Source organism: Macaca mulatta, chromosome 1, assembly GCF_049350105.2.
Source record: "Macaca mulatta isolate MMU2019108-1 chromosome 1, T2T-MMU8v2.0, whole genome shotgun sequence".
Classification (NCBI taxonomy): Eukaryota; Metazoa; Chordata; class Mammalia; order Primates; family Cercopithecidae; genus Macaca; species Macaca mulatta.
In genome coordinates, this window is record NC_133406.1 from 230,392,366 (window position 1) to 230,413,058 (window position 20,693).

A 20,693-nucleotide genomic window follows, 5' to 3' on the forward strand; every position below is an offset into this window, starting at 1 on the left:
AAGTTAGTTTTCCATTCATATAAATAACTTTCCCTTTCTCTACTCCCACTGCATTTAGTGAATATTTTCTCATGTTCATCTTTGCATGACTGGTGTTTATGTATGCATTTTATTTCCCCTATCGTAATTCGAAGCTCACTGGGAGCATCTGAGATTCATCCGCATTCCCCAGTTGTCAGGCACAATCCTTGTGCAAAGCAGCTGATCAAAGTTTATCAGATACATGCTTGCTTATATTTATATGAACATGAAAAAGAAGATAGCATATTTTGTGTTTGCTTTTTCCATCTTTGAAGTTCTCCTTTCCTCTCTTACTTTAGAGAGCAGACATGGTTAGCAAGAGAATGAGAGACAGTTTCACGTAGTAGTGAAGATCCTGAATGCCAGAGCTACATTTCTCTGAGCTTAAGTCCTATCTCTGCCTCTTGTAACACTGATGAGTAACTTTATTTTATTTTATTTTTTTATTTTATTTATTTTTTTTTGAGACGGAGTCTCACGCTGTTGCCCAGGCTGGAGTGCAGTGGTGCGATCTCGGCTCACTGCAAGCTCCGCCTCCTGGGTTCACGCCATTCTCCTGCCTCAGCCTCCTGAGTAGCTAGGACTACAGGCGCCCGCCACCGTGCCCGGCTAATTTTTTGTATTTTTAGTAGAGACGGGGTTTCACTGTGGTCTCGATCTCCTGACCTTGTGATCCGCCCGCCTCGGCCTCCCAAAGTGCTGGGATTACAGGCTTGAGCCACTGCGCCCGGCCGAGTAACTTTATTTTTATTACCACTTTTTTTTTTTTTTTGAGATGGAGTCTTGCTTTGTTGCCCAGGTTGGAGTGCAGTGGCGCGATCTCGACTCACTGCAACCTCCCCCTCCTGGGTTCAAGCAATTCTTGTGCCTCAGATGGGATTTCACCATGTTGGCCAGGTTGGTCACAAACTCCTGACCTCAAGTGATCCACCTGCCTCCCTCCCAGAGTGCTGGGATTACAGGTGTGAGCCACTGTGCCTGGTCTGATGAGCGACTTTAATTGCTCTATGCTTCAGTCATCTCAGCTAACACAGGGATTATCTTAATCTATGGTATAAAGGGAAAGACTAAATTACACAAAAACTCTCAGAACAGTGACTAACACGAAATAAACTCTCAGTGAATGTTAGCTATTGTGATGAGGATAATGACTCTGGAACATAGCTTGAGTGAAATTTCATGTAAGAGAGGGAAGGATCTGTTTTCTTACTTCACATAAGAATACAGTTGTAAAGGGCATTAATGTGTTAATTATACTATCAGTTGCAAGGAAAACAGACTCTAAATCTTAATTTAGCTACAGAAGGTATTTGATATTGTTTATGTTATTTGCAATTGAGCAACATAAGTATCTTAGGGTTTAAAGGACAATGCATTCACTTTAACAAAACTCTTATTAAGCATGCTTATTTTTCTAGGACAGAAACACTAAAACAACTCATTGCATTCAAACTGATGGAAGATATTATTGGCAGACCAACCCACATTCCACTCACTAGGCCCATTGTAATACAGACAAGAAGGCTTGCTGCTCAGGCCACTGTGGATGACCTCACCACTCTAGTCACGCCCTCTATTGTCTACTCCCTCCATTGCACAGCCAGTGACTTGTACGTCTTCTTATCACCCTTCCTCGGCTAAGAAAACCAAGGTACCAGAAAAACATACGTTTGGCAAAAAGGTCTGGCCACTTACATTCTGCACATGATAAAAGCCCAGGGGACTTCCTCTGCCATTGTTTTTGAGGGGCTCCGTGGAGAATGCTTCATCATGGCGATGCAGAAAGCTTCATAAAAAAATAAAAAGACTCGTGAACACTGTATTAAATGGTTTTATCAGAATCTGTTTCAAGAGCCCAATGTGGATCCTATAGAAAGAAGCATTCCACTTAAGCAGATTCTTTAAGTTATTTACATTCCCTTGTCAAGAACCTTTTCCGTATCGCAGAGGGTATTTTAGATTTTATTTCAGAAATGACTGAAAAATTAACTGATCCTATTTTAGACTTTATTTCAAAAATGACTGAAAAATTAACCGACCCTGATCACTTAGCTAAATGGATGTATGTGCAAGAATGCTTTAGAGAGAGTGAAGAAGTGAATTCAATTAACTCCTCTTCCTTTGTAAAAGCTTTTTACTAAAAATAAAAACAATGTCATTTTGTACAGAAAAAAATTAGCAGACTCAAGCTTCCACAGTTAGTGCGAAAGCCTGTGGCTGGCATAGTTACCTAAGAGTGTTGTGGATTCAAATGTCACCTCTTCCAGGCAGTCTTTCCTGACTTACTCTGACAGTTCTGTGTTCCCACATTACTAGTAATGTTTTTTTCCTTAATAGCAATGATTTCACTGTAATAATATATTTATATGCCTCTCCCCCCACCAGACAGCAAGTGTTTTCCCACAGGTCTCGACACACAGAAGACACTCTGGAAAAATTTGTTGAACCAGTGGGCTATATTTAGTTATCTTCACAGATAGTGAGATGCTATTTTTTCTCTTTCTCTCCCTATTATTAGTCTGAAATAAAAATAACTGCACAGTTAAAGTGGACCCAATACAAAGATTTACTGCCAGATAGAAAAATCCATCAGAAGGACACCCCTTCCATCAAGAAAAAGTGGAGAAAAAGAAAATATTTTCAGTTCGGGGGAGAGACCAGTAGTATGAACTTGTTGCCTTCCAAATTAGTTCACCAGTCTGAGAACACTGGCATGTTTGTGCCAAGTGTTCCAAATCCCTGATTCCTGTATTGCTGACACTGCAGCATTCTTGGGGTTCCCTGGTGAAAGGTGAACTCATTCACAGTGCTCTGCAGCCATACCTTCCCGGCACAGGCCAGAGGAGCCACTGTAAAAACACGGATGCCTTTGAGGCTGCTTTCAACACAAGCAACATGCCCTTTCCCCCAGAGCTAACACCAGGTGGAGATGCTGCTCTTTTTAGGAGACTGCAGGACAAAGGTCAACTCACTATTGTCACTTCAGACATCAGTTAACCAAATAGATGTTTTCCATGAAAAACATGCCTGATTAGAATAGCAACAGTTCGAAAAAACAGATTCATCTGGTCAATACTATCCTGCCTTCAGTTTGAGGGTATGAGTGAAAACACATTAAATAGGTGAAATCAATTCTCGATGGGTAATACTTCAACAATTATGAGTTGTAGCAAATAATATTAGTGGCCTACTATATAGTAATCACATTTAATTCAGATCACATTTAACTCAATTTTCTGTGATAAAACCTGTACAAAAGCTTTATAAACTGCACTAGGACCGATGGGAAGGCCAAGGCACACTCTGAGGGGAGAGGGATGGCAGAACCCAAAGCAGCCTCTTGGTGGCACCAGTAGCAAACTGAAGGCTGTAGGTACGGAGGGGTCAGACTTCAGTCTCTTGTACTGTGGCCCTTCCCAAGTACTGAAAAGACACATTGAAGTTTGGAGGTATTAAAACTGAAGATTCACAAAAAAGTGTTTTCCTGGGGCAGTCTTGAGAAGAAAGCACCTAGAGCACAGGGTTTGAGAGGGCCGCGGGAAACAGCAAGTCCTATGTGGATGACAAATGACAAGTGTCACATCTTCTCCACATACTAGCTTTTTTCAGTTGATGTAGAATTTATCCTTCTTTACATTGTTTAAATTTTCCTTTTCCCGAGTATTAAACAGGCATAATTGGTGGCCAGATAAGCCACTGCTTTCAGATTTACTAATAAGACATTTCAACATGAAGAGAACTAGAAAGACTCATCAACAGGCTTATGTGATCAGACCCTACATTCCTGGTAAAGGGGGACCACTCACAGCAGAGCCCTGCAGCAGGGTGCGCGGCATGCTCCTCCTGCCAGGGAACCCTGTTGCATTCCAGGACAGGTTTCTGGTTCTCACTCCCATAGGAGTGATGAAAGCATTTTCCTTCAGAGACTGGTTAGTCTTTGTCTCAAGAATGTCAATCCCTCACACACGTAAAGCACTCTACAGTGCACAAGAGATGTCACCTCGGTTAGCAGCTAGCTAGGAGGCAGAGCAAAGGGGCAGCTTACTTGAACTGACAGAAGATATCTGCATACTCTGGGAGGATTCCACTGGCCTGCAACACTGTTACTCGGAAAGTGAAGGCACTGCCCAGTTTCAGGTGGTTGCCAATCTCTTCAGAAAACCCTTCCATTACCATCTTACCATCCAGCAAAGTGCTTGACTTCAAATCTAAAGAGGGTCAAATGAAGACACAGATGGTTCAAATAATGCAAAGAGGAGGGAGTTGGGCATTCTTTCCATTCCTAGTTGACGAAGGCCACTACGTCCCTTGATAACGGTCAATATTTTCCCTTTGTCGAAAATGTCCCCAAGCATAGTAAACTCTGTCTACATACCCAAGTCATTCATCCGATTGATTTCTTCTGGAGGAGTGATGACCTCAGAACTCTGACCTTGTCCTTCCACAATCCTCAACTCCTCCAAGGACAGACCAGAACGAGTCATTGCAACAGACGAAAAGTCACTCTGAAAAAAAGGCAGGGGCAGGTACATGGTAAAGTAGTATAAAAACATATTTTTCTCCAGTTGCCTTACTTCTGTTTATCTGCCCAAAAAATAATAGTGACTGGAAAATTATACGGACCGAGGGCTGTCTGAGGAAAGGCAATGAATAAAATATGAATGTTGAGTCTATACACCTTTACCTTCATAATTGTTAGACATGTCCCATATTCTATTGAACTACTCTGTGACAACCAGCGCCCTATGTTTTTCAGTTTCACAGGAGAACTGGTCTCCAACGCTGAACATTCTTTTTCTTTCCACAAGGTTTTCCTTCTTCCTGACGGGTTCTCACCTGATTAAAGTATTCATTATCAAAAGATATTTTAGCCGTTCCTGACTGTCGAATTCCAGAGCCATAATCAGGAGCTTCTTCATCCGCTAAAGCAGAAAAAAAAAAAAATTAGGAAGAATTGAGTGAGACTACACAGCGGGAGGAAGGGAAAAGGCTCTTGCTGGATTATAAACTCAAGTCCTTTGGCATAAGAGAATGATACCAAAGTAGTAACACGGCATGGGCTGCTTCGCACTCTATTCATGTAGATTGATCAACTTCTTCAGCTCAAATGAGACTAGTCAATAAAGAAATGAGACTAGTCAATAAAGAATTGGTTTTAGACTGGGCGTGGTGGCTCACGCCTGTAATCTCAGCACTTTGGGGGACTGAGGCGGGTAGATCATGAGATCAGGAGTTTGAGACCAGCCTGACCAATATGGTGAAACCCTGTCTCTACTAAAAATACAAAAATTAGCCGGGCGTGCTGGCACACGTCTGTAATCCCAGCTACTCAGGAGGCTGAGGCAGGAGAAACCCTTGAACCCGGGAGGCGGAGGTTGCAATGAGCCGAGATCGCGCCACTGCACTCCAGCCTAGGCGATAGAGCGAGACTCCGTCTCAAAAAAAAAAAAAGGTTCTGTTTTATTCTTGAGATTGTTCAAATGTCACACCTAGAAATACTGACTGTCTCCATGCTGGCAAGATAATAGTCAATAACACCCAACAAGTATTTGAAAATATTATATTGTACGTGTGGAGGAGACTTCCATATACTCAATACTGGTGATTATGTCACAAGTTTCCATGGGGGAAAGGCTGAAAGGTCACTGGACACAGCACAGCATTTGGCAATTAAGACAGAAAGATTACAGAAAATGACCACATTCTTTCCTCAGAACATAGGCTGGATCATGGAAGAATGGAAAATACCAAAATCTTTTTTTTTTCAATTGTTTTTTAAGAGATGGCGTCTCACTATGTTGCGCCAGTTGGCCTCAAACTCCTGGGCTCAAGCAATCCTACCTCAGCCTCCCAAATAGCTGGGACTACAGGCACAAGCCACCATAAACAGCTTGTATCAGCTTGACCCGTGCATTACGAAACAGCAGCCAAACAAATGTCTATTATAAGTACTCTGAGAAAAAAAAAAACTAAGCAAGTCAAAGGCCTAACAATCCTTTGTTAATAATGAAGCAGTTAAGATACATTATTTAGGCCAGGCTGGGCACAGTGGCTCATGCCTGTAATCCCAGCACTTTGGGAGGCCAAGGTGGGTGGATCATCTGAGGTCAGGAGTTTGAGACCAGCCTGGCCAAAATGGTGAAACCTCATCTTTACTAAAAATACAAAAATTACCTGGGTATGGTGATAGGTGCCTGTAATCCCAGTTACTAGGGAGGCTGAGGCATGAGAATTGCTTGAATCCAGGAGGCGGAGATTGCAGTGAGTTGACATTGTGCCACTGCGCTCCAGCCTGGGCAATAGAGTGAGACTCCGTCTCAAAACAAAACAAAACAAAAGGCCAATGACTGGCCAGGTGCAATGGCCCACACCTGTAATCCCAGCATTTTGGGAGGCCAGGGCAGGAAGATCGCTTGAGCTCAGAGGTTCGAGACTATGCTGGGCAACATAATGAAACCCTAACTCAATAAAAAACTTAAAAATTAGCTGGGAGATGGTGTGCATCTGTAGTCCCAGCTATTTAGGTGGCTGAGGTGGGAGGATGGCTCAGCCTGGAGGTAAAAGATGCAGTGAGATATGATTGCACCACTGCACTCCAGCCTGGATGACAAAGTGAGACCCTGTCTTGAAAATTAAAAAAAAAAGGCCAATGACTTTTATATAGTTAATGCAAGAGCTGCTCTTTAACATGTTTAAGAAAATCTCTTTACCCCATTATTGCAAAATAGCAGTAGTCTGGACTAAGCAGGATCTATTTGTGATACTTGGGAACAATTGCTAGAAAGGAGCAATAAACACTTTCTCCAAAGTATGTGTATGTATATTACACATACAAACTCTCCACAGTTTGTCTGTGTAATATAAGCGTGACCCACGCGGAACTGGCCTGCTTTGTCTCTAGACAAAGAACTCACAGCTCTCATTTCAGAAGAGGGTCACCTACCTGCAATGGCCTGTACAGCCACACGCAGAAATCCCCGCACTTCACCTTTCTCACTGACGATGGCCACCCTGTGGATCAGGGGCACAGGATACAGCAGATTGCTCAGGTAAACAAATGCTCTAGAGACAGAAACCAGGAGACAAATGTCAGAGCATCCATGGAGAGAGAAACTGCTTTCAGGTTCACTGAGAACATCTTCCTGCAACTGTGAGCTGACTTCTGGCCTTGTCTTAAGACCCCTTCTCAGTCCTATCCTCTCAGATTTGCCTCCAGCTGCCTTTTCAGCACAAGCAAATGCTTGTGAACAAGCAAATGCTTGGCAGAACTGTTGACGAAGACCAACACACACCAAATCACGCTCTAAAACTTAACTACTGTAGGGAGAAGAGTCACACCTGGAAGCAGACTTTCAAGATACTGCTCTATGAATGCTGCTGGGGGCAGGTTAGAGGAGCCCATTCAAGAGCTTAACCTATTTTTTTTTTTTTTTTTGAGACCGAGTCTCACTCTGTGGCCAGGCTATATAGTACAGTGGCATGATCTCGGCTCTCTGCAACCTCCAACTCCCTGGTTCAAGTGATTCTCCTGCCTCAGCCTCCCGAGTAGCTGGGATTACAGGCACACACCACCATGCCCAGCTAATTTTTGTATTTTTAGTAGAGATGGGGTTTCACCATGTAGGCCAGGCTGGTCTCAATCTCCTGACCTTGTGATCCGCCCACCTCAGCCTCCCAAAGTGCTGGGATTACAGGCGTGAGCCACCATGCCCAGGCAAGCCTAACCTTTTAATTTAAGAAATTATAAAGAGCTTTTGTTTCATTTTTCCCAATAGATAAAACAGAAACCAGGAGACAAAAAAGGCAGGAAAACGGGCCAAAATACAGCTAATAACTCTAAAATAAATTCCATATCACAGCATTATGGGTCTTTATTGTTTTTTGTTTGTTTTTAAGACGGAGTCTCACTCTGCCACCCAGGCTGGAATGCAGTGGTGTGATCTCGGCTCACTGCAGGCTCCGCCTCCTGGGTTCACACCATTCTCCTGCTTCAGCCTCCCATGTAGCTGGGACTACAGGCACACACCACCACGCCTGCCTAATTTTTTTGTATTTTTAGTAGAGAGGGGTTTTCACCATGTTAGCCAGGATGGTCTTGATCCCCTGACCTCATGATCCACCTGCCACAGCCTCCCAAAGTGTTGGGATTACAGGCGTGAGCCACCACGCCTGGCCTATGGGTCTTTATCGTTACCTTATTTATTTATTTATTTTGAGATGGAGTTTCACTCTTATTGCCCAGGCTGGAGTGCAGTGGTGTGATCTCGGCTGACTGCAACCTCCACCTCCCGGGTTCAAGCAATTCTCCTGCCTCAGCCTCCTGAGTAGCTGGGATTACAAGCATGTAATACCATGCCTGGCTAATTTTATATTTTTAGTAGACAGGATTTCTCCATGTTGGTCAGGCTGGTTTCGAACTCCTGACCTTAGGTGATCCTCCTGCCTTAGCCTCCCAAAGTGCTGGGATTACAGGCGTGAGCCACCACGCCTGGCCATTCATTGTTACTTTCAGAAATGACTATTATTGTCTGGGCCTGGTGGCTCATGACTGTAATCCCAGCACTTTGGGAGGCCCAGGTGGATGGGTCACCTGAGGTCAGGAGTTCGAGACCAGCCTGGCCAACATGGTGAAACCCCGTCTCTACTAAAAATACAAAAATTAGCCAGGCATGGTGGCAGGCGCCTGTAATCCCAGCTACTTGGGGGGGCCAAGGCAGAAGAATCGTTTGAACCCAGGAGGCGGAGGTTGCAGTGAGCCAAGATCGCACCATTGCACTCCAGCTTGGAGGACAAGAGTGAGACTTCGTCTCAAAAAAAAAAAAAGAAAAAAGACAAACGTTAAGGGAGAAGATGACAGTTGATGCCTAAAAGGTTTGCTTTTGCTCCTAGAGTTCAAAACCTAATTCAGAATTCAGAAATGCATAAGAAAAAGGTAAATTATAGCTCTAACACTTTATATTTCAAGCAAACTAGCAAAGTCCTATCTTTGGTATTGTCTTCTTCTTCTTTCATTATTTTGTAGCTATTACTTTTTTTAAAAAGCAATAAAAACTGGTGCTCACAAAGCTAAAGAGTGTTCATTCCAATTAGTGAAAGGGAAATAGAATCTAGTTCCTAGTATGATTCTGGTCTTCCCATTTGGTATATGCTGATCTTCGAACATAAGACAAAAGACAAACATAGACACTTGTATCAATAAATCAAACAAAACCAAGTGACACACATGCTTATCTGATGCTTTTGCTGTTCTGAAATCTATTTTAAAACAAAGAGAGGAGGAGGACGGACTGGGTATTTGGGATTCAACTCAAAGTAATGAAAATTATGAAAACAGACATAATACATCACAGAAAAACAAATGTTAATATGACTAGAGCATAAATGAAATGCAAATGAAAAAATAACAAAACTAACTGCAAATGAACATTAAATCAGATGAAATAATGCCACTTCCCTTTCAGTCTGCTCCAAAGCAGGAGAGAGAAATGCTAAGAAACAGAGAGTTGAAGCTCTGGTGTAAAAAAATGTAAGAATGAAAAGTTCTAAAAAGTTCTAAACAAAACCATCAAACAACAACTACTGCAACAGAATTTAAAAGACTAAGAATTTGGCGTAAGGTATCAAATGGATAATTTCACTTTCAAAGTCAACGCATACACAGATCACTCTCCTCTATTATGGGCACCCCAGCTAGACTTGTCCATTTCAAGGCCTGGCCCATTAAAGAGCCATTGCACATGTCCCCTGCCTGGAGTCCTCTCTGCACTTGATGCCTACACCTCATGCCTTTGATTTTTTTTTGAGACTGGGTTTCACCATGTTGGCCAGGCTGGTGTCAAACTCCTGATCTCAGGTGATCCACTCACCTCAGCCTCCCAAAGTGCTGGGATTACAGGTGTGAGACACCACATTTGGCCTCATGCCTTTGATTTCACATCTTCAGGTCTTATTTCAAACACCACTTTCTCATAACAGGTCCCCCAATGTTATGTGATCTCCAGCAACACACACAACTATTTCATCGTTGCTATAATTTACATTTATTTGTGCAATGATTTAATTTATGTCCGTGTCATCCATCAGACTATAAGTCTATAAGGGCAGGAACCATGTCTGGTTTTGCTCACCACTGTCTGCAGAGGGCTGGGCCACTCTATAAATATTTGGTAAGTGAACATCTATGTACATAAGGGAACAGGAAAATGATTTCTCTCTTATCTTTAAATAGAAGTGGAAGCTTTTCCAGAAAAATGGGTTATACCAGAAGCAGAAAAGCAAAGCCATCCAACTTATACTAGGTTGATTTTTCAGAGCCAGCTCATACTAGATATTAACTACCCAGAACACATTTAGATTCCTAACTATATCTAATTAATTTCAAAAAATAGCTATTCAAAAGCAGGAGTCACTTTTTTTTTTTTAAGAAAGCTTGTATTAAGCACACATTATATTAAAGCACTGTTTGCACACACACTAAAGATGAGCTTGCCTGTCTGCCTATGGCAAAGGCTAGTCCAAGTGTGGGAGCATTGAAGGCCATTATTATAGATTTCCCTTTTTAGATAATTCTGTAATTCTATGGCAGGGACATCAGCTCCATGACTATACAATCACACATTCACTAGACAGCACCTTGTCATGTTACCAGAATATAGCCCTTAGCTCCAAATCAATGCTATATAAACATTCTATTCTGAAGCTTTTTAAACAGAATTTTCATAATTACTCTGCATTTTTGAGAATCTTTATACTTTGACCTAGCAGACTGAAGGAGAACAGGGATGAGAGAGGGGAAAATGTAAAAGATACATTAGCAGAAAGTTCAATGAAGTTACTTCAAAAAGGGAAACAAACTGGTCAACATAAAGATAAGAAAAATTAGCAAAATTATGGTGCTACTTATAGAAAGAATGTCAGTTAAGGTACTTAGAGAGATCACAGAATAATCATCTTTAACCCCCTTTTAACCCAGAAGACTAGCTTAAATATTTTACATTTCATCCCAAATTATGATGGATGGTTCATAACATCCCAGCATGCCATAAGAGAATAGCTAAAGGGACAAGCTCTTTTCATGTGCAATATAAAGTTTTAGCAGAGGCAGTCATGGCTAAAAAACAAACTTACTAATGGAATTTCACAAGAAACTAATGTTTTTTTTTCCCCCTAGACGGAGTGTTTGCTCTGTTGCCCAGGCTGGAGTGCAGTGGCACGATCTCGGCTCACTGCAACCTCTGCCTCCCGGGTTCAAGTGATTGTCCTGCCTCAGCCTCCCGAGTGGCTGAGATTACAGGCACAACCCACCATGCCTGGCTAATATTTGTATTCTCAGTAGAGACAAGGTTTCACCATGTTGTTCAGGCTGGTTTCGAACTCTTGACCTCATGATCTGCCCACCTCGGCCTCCCAAAGTGCTGGGATTACAGGCGTGAGCCACCGCACCCAGCCACAAACTAAAAATTTTACAAGTGAATTATATTTGAAATTATATGCCAATAGGGGAAATCCAATCTTGTGAATCACAAAAACAGGAAACTAGTTACTTTCCTTACACATACAATGACACTACACAACTGGGTGATGATGCATTACTGTAAATTTTGTTTGCAGAAGAGAAATGTAGTCAAGGGCAAAAATGGAAAGCTATTCTTCACTTTACTGATTGTTATTATATTATTTCACTTCCTCCACCAGTCCTTTCTTACAAGGTTAGAACCTGGGAATCTAAACAAACGGAAAAGTCAATTCCTGAGCCACAGCTCATAAGTATTTTATGTGAAAATCAAAATAGAGTTGATTGCTTTATATCTATACTTACATCTGATATGATTAAAAGAAATAAAACTATAAAACTAGAGACAAAACAATACATGTATCCTCAGTTAATTTCCACATTAAGCGGGATTGTCTCCAGTTACCATACAACTTCCTCAAAATACAAATGCTTCTTAGTAGAAGTCTTAACCAGGATATTCATTTTTGCTAGTGTAGATGACAGAATATGAAAGCTGAAAAAGATCTTTATGGCTCTTTATTTCTACCTGTTACTCACTTTACACTTGAGAGCCCAAAAGGCTTCAGTTTAAGTTGCTTGTCCTAGTGACAGAGATGGCCTAGGACCCAAGACTTCTCCTGACAATTAGGTCAGCCCTCTCCTCACCATGTTACGTAAGATGAAGCTGCCTACTCTTCACTGCAATAGTATAGAACACAAGCGAACAGTTTTAGAAACTGTAATTAGCATTGGGACAAAGTTTATGGCCAGAAACTTTTTGGTTAATCCAATGGGTGCTCTACTGTTGAACTTGTAATTTAAATTACCTCAGCATGAAAGCTGGAGATGAACAAAGACACCAGTATCAGGAACATGTGCATAGAGAGTTCTGCATCACTGACAGATGGATGCACAAGCTGAGAGCCAGAGACAATGCCTCAGTTTGGTGAACTACTCTTAACACAAAGCAGTTTCATATAGCACCGAACAAATATTCATTGTTTTTTTTTTTTTAGACAGAGTTTCGCTCTTGTCACCCAGGCTAGAGTGCAGTGGTGCAATCTTGGCTCACTGCAACCTCTGCCTCCCGGGTTCCAGTGATTCTCCCGCCTCAGCCTCCCGAGTAGCTGGGATTACAGGCACCTACCATCATACCTGGCTAATTTTTTGTATTTTTAGTAGAGACGGGGTTTCACCATGTTGGGCAGGCTAGTCTCACACTCCTGACCTCAGGTGATCCATCCACCTTGGCCTCCCAAACTGCTGGATTACAGGCGTGAGCCAAAGTGCTAGGATTACAAGGGTGAGCCACCGCGCCCAGCCAATATTCACTGTTGATGGGGTCAATAGATGATTTTCTGAATTTTATCATTATAAACCCTATAGGTTAAAATTTTAGCAGATGCCAAAGATCCGTAGACAGGCTCAGTGAAACTGGCCAAAGAAAGGCATCCATTTTAGGTAAAGGAGAAGCTTAACTTTCCTGATTCTTTTTAGGACTCAGTAGACTAAGCAAAAAATAAACTTAACTCTACTCCTCAATCTACTTTTGTCCTCTGACTCCTGCAGTACCACAAATTCTTCAGCCAAACCTTGGCCTCGCACTGCCCCCTCTCTCATGTTATCTCCATATGCTTTTTCAATCACAATCCTTTGAAAAGGAAACATCTAGACCATAATACTATTCACTGAACCCACCACATTTGACTCTTAGCTTTACTTTCTCCTTTGGGGTTCCCCTCCTCAGAACAAAATTACTGGACAATTTAAGACAAGGTGTCTTCCATGCAGTCTTCATATATTGCTGCGTATTGTGCTGAGCAGACTGAGGACCTCACACACAATGCCTGAGAACTGTCTCAGCCAGACCAGCACTGACAAAGAACTTGAAGTATTGGAGAACTTGAAAAAGAGCATTCATGAGTTGAATTGGCTAATGCAAGGTTATCCAAAATTGCGCAAGCAGGGAGGCCTTCAGAGCAAGAGCTGGTCCCTTTTCGCCTTTCTCACAATAACCTCACCAACCTTCCCACTAAAATGAACCAAGGGGATCGGTCGTAAAACGGGTCATGCCCGTCACTGAAGAGATCTGATCCCTCCTCCGTCCCTGCGTCAGAGCCGGCGTCATCCACGAATGCCTCATCATCAAAATCCTCCATCTCATCTTGCTGCTCGTCAGCCAGCTCAGTGATGTCGGAATCAGCCGTGGAAAAAGTGGGGGAGGGTGTGCGGTCGGCAAGGCGCTCATTCACACAGCCGTGGAAAATGGGGGAGCTAGACACCAGGTAAGACGCCAATTAACACAGCCAGGGAGAGAGGAATAGTTGGTTAAACAGGAAGCAATAGGTGCCAACAGGACAGAATCCACTGGGGAATCAACACAATAAAAGCAAATGGAAAAGCAAAAGGATAAAATAAGCATAAATCATTTGGGTCAGGTGAAAGGGAACAAGGGCAAGTTGAAAAAGTTATATAAGGACTGATCCTTAGAATAAGAAAAGCAAAGGAAACACGTGAGTAGACCATCCTAGGTAAACACTGTACTATAACACGTTTACATCCTCCCGTTCACATAAAAGATCAGCATCCAGGCCTCCAAGGACCCACTCAACATCAAAGTGAAACAAGAAGGCTTTCAATCTTTACTGAAATGCTCACGTCATCTTGGAGCAGAAACCAAAATGGATGAAATGGTATATGGCAAAGCAGCACATGCTTTGCTAGGGTAAGATGTGTTTGGCCAATTCATCTCTTAGAAAAACTACTTTGCTATCAGAGTAGAGTGGAAAAGATTTACTTCATTTCCACAACACACTATGATTTCAGCAACTCCTTTTTACCCAGCCTCTTTAAAAACCATCACAGGGTTTTCTTTTCTTTTTTTTTTTTTTTTTTGAGACGGAGTCTCGCTCTGTCGCCCAGGCTGGAGTGCAGTGGCACAATCTCGGCTCACTGCAAGCTCCGCCTCCTGGGTTCACGCCATTCTCTGGCCTCAGCCTCCCGAGTAGCTGGGACTACAGGCGCCCACCACTGTGCCCTGCTAATTTTTTGTATTTTTAGTAAAGACGGGGTTTCACTATATTAGCCAGGATGGTCTCGATCTCCTGACCTCATGATCCACCCGCCTCAGCCTCCCAAAGTGCTGGGATTACAGGCGTGAGCCACCACGCCCAGCCCATCACAGGGTTTTCTGCAATTGAAAAAGCAATTCAAATTCTGAAATCATAAGCTCAAAACTTAAATTTCCCTGTTTTGAAAATTTGAAACCTCTAAGAACTTGATTCAATATGGACTCATAGAGGCAATACGTGTTTTCATTAAGTGCTGGAAATAATGTATAAAAAATGAGGCTGAAGGGGACTACCAAGGTGCAATTCACCCTTGCAATGACTAAAGTGTGATGAATCGCCTTTTAAAAAAAGGAAGAACAAATCAGATCATGAAGAGATTGTGTCTGATAAACTGTACTATGAATTTAAACTGTGTAGGATACAGGCATAAGTTTTCTTTTCCTTCTAAATTTATCTTAAGTACAGAACACTTCGTAAGTTTAAAGTCAGGGAAGATTTAAATACTTTGGCTGAAAGTTTGAGACTCGAAACAAAAATGCCTGCTGAATATAACTGAAGGGAAATACACCAAATGATGCAGTGGTTGTGAGTGGATAAGATTATAGACAAGGCCTTTTTACACTCTTTTTTTCCTCTTAAATTTTTATATTATCTGCTCAGGTTTGTTGAATAAAACCATTATTTTAAAAGAAGATATCAACAAAATCATCACATACCTCCCCACAAGTTTAAACCAGTGGAACCGATCATAGAAAGGATCGCTGCCAGTCACAGTGGTCTCGCTTTCGTCTTGGGCACTGGAGGCCATCTCCCCTGCCCTATCATACATCTCTCGCATCAAATCCAGCCTCTGCCTATTTAGTAAACACAAAGCACATTGGGTTAATATAATGAAATTGTATTAAACTTTCACTTTGGAAGCATCTTTCATTCAAGATTTTCTCAAAAAAAAAAAAAAAAAAAAAAAAAAAGGAGTTGCTCCCACTATTTAATGTTACTTAAAAAGAATGAAGGCCAAAAGTACAGAAGCCAACACTCAGTATCCAAAGTGTCTTGATTCTAGAGATAAGCCATCAAAAGTCAAGAATGGCCACCTATCCTCTACCGGGTGAAAAGTCATAAGAGGGAATACTGTAGGTCAACTGTATGTGACACCTCAAATACACTGAGACAGGGGGAGGTATCTCATAATACTAAATATAAAAGAAGCTAGATTATAACTTCCATGTTTATTATTGATTATCCTGAGGTCCAGGATAGAAAAGATAAGTTTCAAATCTGAAACAGAAATATGATGAAACTGGAAAATTTAAAATTTAAAAGAGGGTCTATGGAGGGTAAACTTAAATATCTACAAATGTCAGAGGTGTGTGAGGAGTGCAATTTATTCACTTAAAAGAAAACGGATGGTAATACCATTGGCCAGCAACAGCGTTTAGAAAGTACAGGGAAGGAAGCAATGGTGTCCTCAGAGAGAGGAAAGTTGGAAGGAGCTCACTTGAGCAAGTCATTGTTATTTCCTAAATAAAACAATCAGCCTTTATGAATGTTTTCATACTTGAGTTTCTCCAAAGACCAATAGTGTGTTGCTCCATTCTTCAAATCCTGGACTTCTACTGCTACCACCGTGCGAGGGAAAGGCCTGTCCTCGTGAGTTTTTTCCATCTCAGTGGGAAGTAATTCAGGAGGCAGAGGGGAGTACAGTGTGTCAGTCAGCAGAACAAACTGAAACTGCACCTGAATGGAAAGAATAAACCATTGACAAATGGTTTTCAGCAAGCAAGCTTCAGAGAAGATGATACAATCATGCCCAATGGGAAAGAGGTCAAATGTGCTGTATGTGCTCAACAAACAGCTTGTGACTAACTGAAAAATATGGCCACCTGTTAGCAGTCACAGGGAATAACCCTAACTTCAAATCAAGCTATTTAAGGACTTTGTTTTCCTAGTCTGGCAGTGTTTTTGCACATACTAAAATCTTCTTCAGGGGAAGGCACGGCGGGGACAAGGTTACACTCTGTCACCCAGGCTGGGTGCAGTGGTGCAATCACAGATCACTGTAGCCTCCACCTCCTAGGCTCAGGTGATCCTACCACCTCAGCCTCCTGTATAACTGGGACTACAGGCATTCATCACCAGCCCAGCTAATATTTTTTTATTTTTTGTAGAGATGGGTTTTTACCATGTTGCCCAGGCTGGTCTTGACATCCTGACCTCAAATGATCCACCCACCTCGGCCTCACAAAGGGCTCAGATCACAGGCACAATCCACCATGCCTGGCATAAAATCTTGATAAATATATTTTGATTGACTGAATGAAGACTTTTAATAGAATTTATACCAGAGACCAAAAGGTGGACCACAAAATGCATATCTAGTCCCTCACTAATGAGAGAGGATGAAAACACAGCAAGGTTTCCTGTTTTAAATTCAGAGGATTGCAACTACTGCTCTTAAAAGCATTTATCTGATTGGGCATGAAAGTTCACACCTGTAATCCCAGCACTCTGGAAGGCTGAGGCGGGAGGATCACTTGAGCCCAGGAGTTCAAGACCAGCCTAGGCAACACAGTGAGACCCTGTCTCTACAAACTGAGCCCAGCCCAGAAGGTGGAGGCTGTAGTGAGCCATAATTGCGCCACTGTACTCCAGTCTGGGCGACAGAGCCAGATCCTATCTCATAAAAAAGTGTTTATGGCCAGGCACGGTGGCTCACGCCTATAATGCCAGCACTTTGGGAGGCTGAGGGGGGCGGATCACGAGGTCAGGAGATTGAGACCATCCTGGCTGACACGGTGAAACTCCGTCTCTACTAAAAATACAAAAAATTAGCCAGGCGTAATGGCAGGTGCCTGTAGTCTCAGCTACTTGGGAGGCTGAGGCAGGAGAATGGTGTGAACCCGGGAGGCGGAGCTTGCAGTGAGCCGAGATTGTGCCACTGCACTCCAGCCTGGGCGACAGAGCCAGACTCCGTCTCAAAAAAAAAAGTGTTGATTATATGGTAAGTACTTCATGACATTGCATCATTTATTTCTCACTACCACGTTATATTTTCACCAACAAATTATTATTAAACAATTATTTAATATTAATTAAATGCTATGCACAGCAGTAAGAAAAAAAGACAGTTACTGCCTTTATTTAGTCTACTTCAGGAGTGGCTAATAAATAATTATAAAATGAGAAAGGCTGCCGAGATAATGAATGAAGAAGATATCTTACTCCCTAGAACTAGAATTTAGTTCTAGGAGAAGATAATTAATTTCCCCAAAGTCAGGTGGTCCGTGCTCTTACCTACTACACAATATGGTCTTCCACTGTAATCTTAGCAGTGAAGATACTGATAAACAGTGGAGCATACAGAAGACTGAATCTTAAGGTTTGGTGTGAAGTTGTGGTAATACTTACAAAAATGAATAACATTCATTCCTTTTACCATGCCAGGTACTATTTTAAGTGCTTTATGCATATGCCCATTTTCATTCCTCACAAAATCCCTTGGTGCCAGGTACTGTTACCAACCCCATTATGTAGATGGGGGAATGGAGGCACAGGGCTACCGGGATCGACACCACTCATGGAGCTGGGACTGGAACCTGGACTGTCTGGGTCCAGGGTGCATGTGTTTGTCTGCTACACAACAGTGCCTCGCAGACCCCAGAGGGGGAGCAGATCAATGGCAAAGAGGCAAAGCAAACATAGAGGTGCAAACTTAATAATAGAAAAGCAGAAGAAAATTAAAATTATTCAGAAACCCAAGAGAAGTATTTTTCTACTACTATGTTTCTCCAGTTTTTGTCAGGAATATAGTCTATTTGTAAAATAAGCTAGAAAACATCTGTTTTTTAAAAATTTTATTTAACAAAAATTTAAGTAGTACCTACTATATTCCAGGCACATATATTAAATAAAGACATATATAAAGCTGTTTTATAGCACAAAGCTGCTGAGTTCCCCCAAAGGAAAGGTTAATTTAAGGTGAGAGCCCTGATGCACCCACAGCAGGCTCGGCTTTGCCTCCAGCTCTCCTGCGTCCTCCTGCTCCATACCTTCTTTTTCAATTCCACACTGATGGCATTGGCCTCCTTTAGGTACACGGCATTGCCCCAGAGCAAGTCCCGTAATGAAGTAAACTGATGAGACTTCCATTTCCGGAAGGCCCATTGGGCTAACTCAAATTCATGCTGTGTCCAAGGAACTGAAAGAATGAATGATGCATATTTAAAGATTTAAAGGCAATCTTACAACTATATAAAAATTACATCTCTCTTCTAGCTTATCTCTTTTATCAAGGTGAGGTGTTTTCCAGTTTCTCTCCATTCAGCTTCTTTTGTTTCTTCTTCTTTTTAGTAAAGCTTACCAAATTCTGTTGATACTATGAAAGCAATATACACATTTCAGAAAATCTTTAAAAATCTTACTTTTGGATTTATTTAAAATAGAATAACAAAGAAATAAATTTTTCTCTGTTTTTTAAAAAAGGTATGATTATAACATGTGGCCACAATAAAAAAAAAAAAAAACTCCTGGCTAGGCGCAGTGGCTCATGTCTATAATCCCAGCACTTTGGGAGGCGGAGGTGGGCGGATCACCTGTCAGGGGTTTGAGGCCAGCCTGGCCAACATGGAGAAACCATATCTCTACTAAAATTACAAAAATTAGCCAGGCGTGGTGGCACGCACCTCTAGTCCCAGCTACTCAGGAGGCTAAGGCATGAGAATTGCTTGAACCCAGGAAGCAGAGGTTGCAGTGAGCTGAGACTGCACCACTGCATTCCAGCCTGGGTGACAAAGTGAGACTCTGTCTCAAAAAACAAAAAAAGACAAACTCCTGACCTCTGTTATATTGTATGACTTCATGTATTTATTTTTTTCTATTACAGAGAGAAAAAAGGTACCATCTTGCTTATTTAAAAATAAGAAATTGGCTGGGCGCAGTGGCTCATGCCTATAATCCCAGAACTTTGGGAGGCCATGGCAGGCAGATCTACCCGAGGTCAGGAGTTTGAGACCAGCCTGACCAACACGGTGAAACCCTGTCTCCTCTAAAAACACAAAATTAGCCGGGCATGGCGGCGCATCTCTGTAATCCCAACTACTTAGGAGGCTGAGGCAGGAGGCGGAAGTTGCGGTGAGCCAAGACTGCGCTATTTATTGCACTCCAGCCTGGGCGACAAGAGCAAAACTCTGTCCAAAAATAAACAAGTAAATAAATAAATAAGAAATGTAATACATAACTTAAGAGTTCCTTCAAAGTTAGTTTGAAGCCTTGAGATTGCCAAGAGGTTGGGTGGAAAAATGAACTGTGATAAGTGTTCATACTGCATTATAAGGCAATAAGTAACAATGAAAGCCCTAACTCAACTAAGAAATGCTGGAAAATCTAAGATAGGCAAACATGACTAAGCAATATGACTAGAAATTTGCCAGAAATGGCTTCAAATTGAACAGACTGTCTTAACAAAGATTAAGCTCTATATTTTTAATAGGTATATAAAAGTCATATCTACAGTAATATGAGAGACAGTGCATGTAAACTTTCTAAGGGATTTAAATCAAGATGTGTTCAGAAACCTTGTGAAGGTCTAAGAACACTATCACCCCCATTCCCACCTCATAAAATACAGCCTGGATTCTCAACACTGCACATCTATTCAATCATCTGTAAACTGGCTCAGTAAAATGTCGATAAATGATAGGTCCAACTAAGAGGAATTCAGCTTTGATTATGCATAAATGACTAATTTGATAATATAACTTCAAAAAGATATACACAGGAAAGTTTCAGTCTCTAGATTTCACCTTCTTCCTCCTCTTCCTCCTCTTCAGTTGTTTCTGCAGCCAGGGATCGGGTTTCAACCTGCTTCTGCAAGGCCTGCAATTTACTCTCATAGTCCTGAATGAAAAGAAAGGAGATAACATGTAGGAGTGGGAAGAAATAAGAGGGCAGGGAAAGAGAAATGGAAGGAATATTGGGGGAAGTAGAGAAAGCAAAGGACAAAGAAAAGAGACAAAGGCAGGAAACAATAATAAAAAGACATACAGAGAAATGTTCAGGGAAAAAACCCACAAATCACACAAGATGGTCTGTAATGGGTAAACGTGAAA

At 41.8% G+C, this 20,693-nt stretch overlaps 1 protein-coding gene and 2 long non-coding RNA genes across 19 annotated transcripts in view; 2 read left to right on the plus strand and 1 right to left on the minus strand.

Moving 5' to 3' along the window:
- Nucleotides 1-20,693, minus strand: part of KIF1B (kinesin family member 1B) — a 176,983-nt gene that overhangs the window by 43,512 nt on the left and 112,778 nt on the right. For 11 of the 17 annotated variants that reach the window (XM_015150026.3, XM_077974444.1, XM_077974422.1 and 8 more), the window contains 10 exons: nucleotides 20,388-20,481; nucleotides 18,636-18,784; nucleotides 16,145-16,323; nucleotides 15,303-15,440; nucleotides 13,541-13,789; nucleotides 6,965-7,083; nucleotides 4,858-4,943; nucleotides 4,397-4,526; nucleotides 4,067-4,229; nucleotides 1,717-1,807 (listed from right to left, as the gene is read on the minus strand). In XM_015150026.3, the coding sequence (XP_015005512.1) occupies nucleotides 1,717-1,807; nucleotides 4,067-4,229; nucleotides 4,397-4,526; nucleotides 4,858-4,943; nucleotides 6,965-7,083; nucleotides 13,541-13,789; nucleotides 15,303-15,440; nucleotides 16,145-16,323; nucleotides 18,636-18,784; nucleotides 20,388-20,481 (1,398 nt within the window). The remainder of the gene's footprint in view (nucleotides 1-1,716; nucleotides 1,808-4,066; nucleotides 4,230-4,396; nucleotides 4,527-4,857; nucleotides 4,944-6,964; nucleotides 7,084-13,540; nucleotides 13,790-15,302; nucleotides 15,441-16,144; nucleotides 16,324-18,635; nucleotides 18,785-20,387; nucleotides 20,482-20,693) is intronic. The other 6 variants (XM_015150167.3, XM_077974456.1, XM_077974466.1 and 3 more) reach the window with 1 other exon arrangement.
- Nucleotides 8,064-11,228, plus strand: LOC144336373 (uncharacterized). Its single transcript, XR_013408101.1, has 2 exons — nucleotides 8,064-8,269; nucleotides 8,810-11,228. It is a non-coding gene; the product is annotated as an uncharacterized LOC144336373 (long non-coding RNA).
- On the plus strand, nucleotides 12,513-14,431 carry LOC144336371 (uncharacterized). The gene is made up of 2 exons (XR_013408099.1): nucleotides 12,513-12,693; nucleotides 12,977-14,431. It is a non-coding gene; the product is annotated as an uncharacterized LOC144336371 (long non-coding RNA).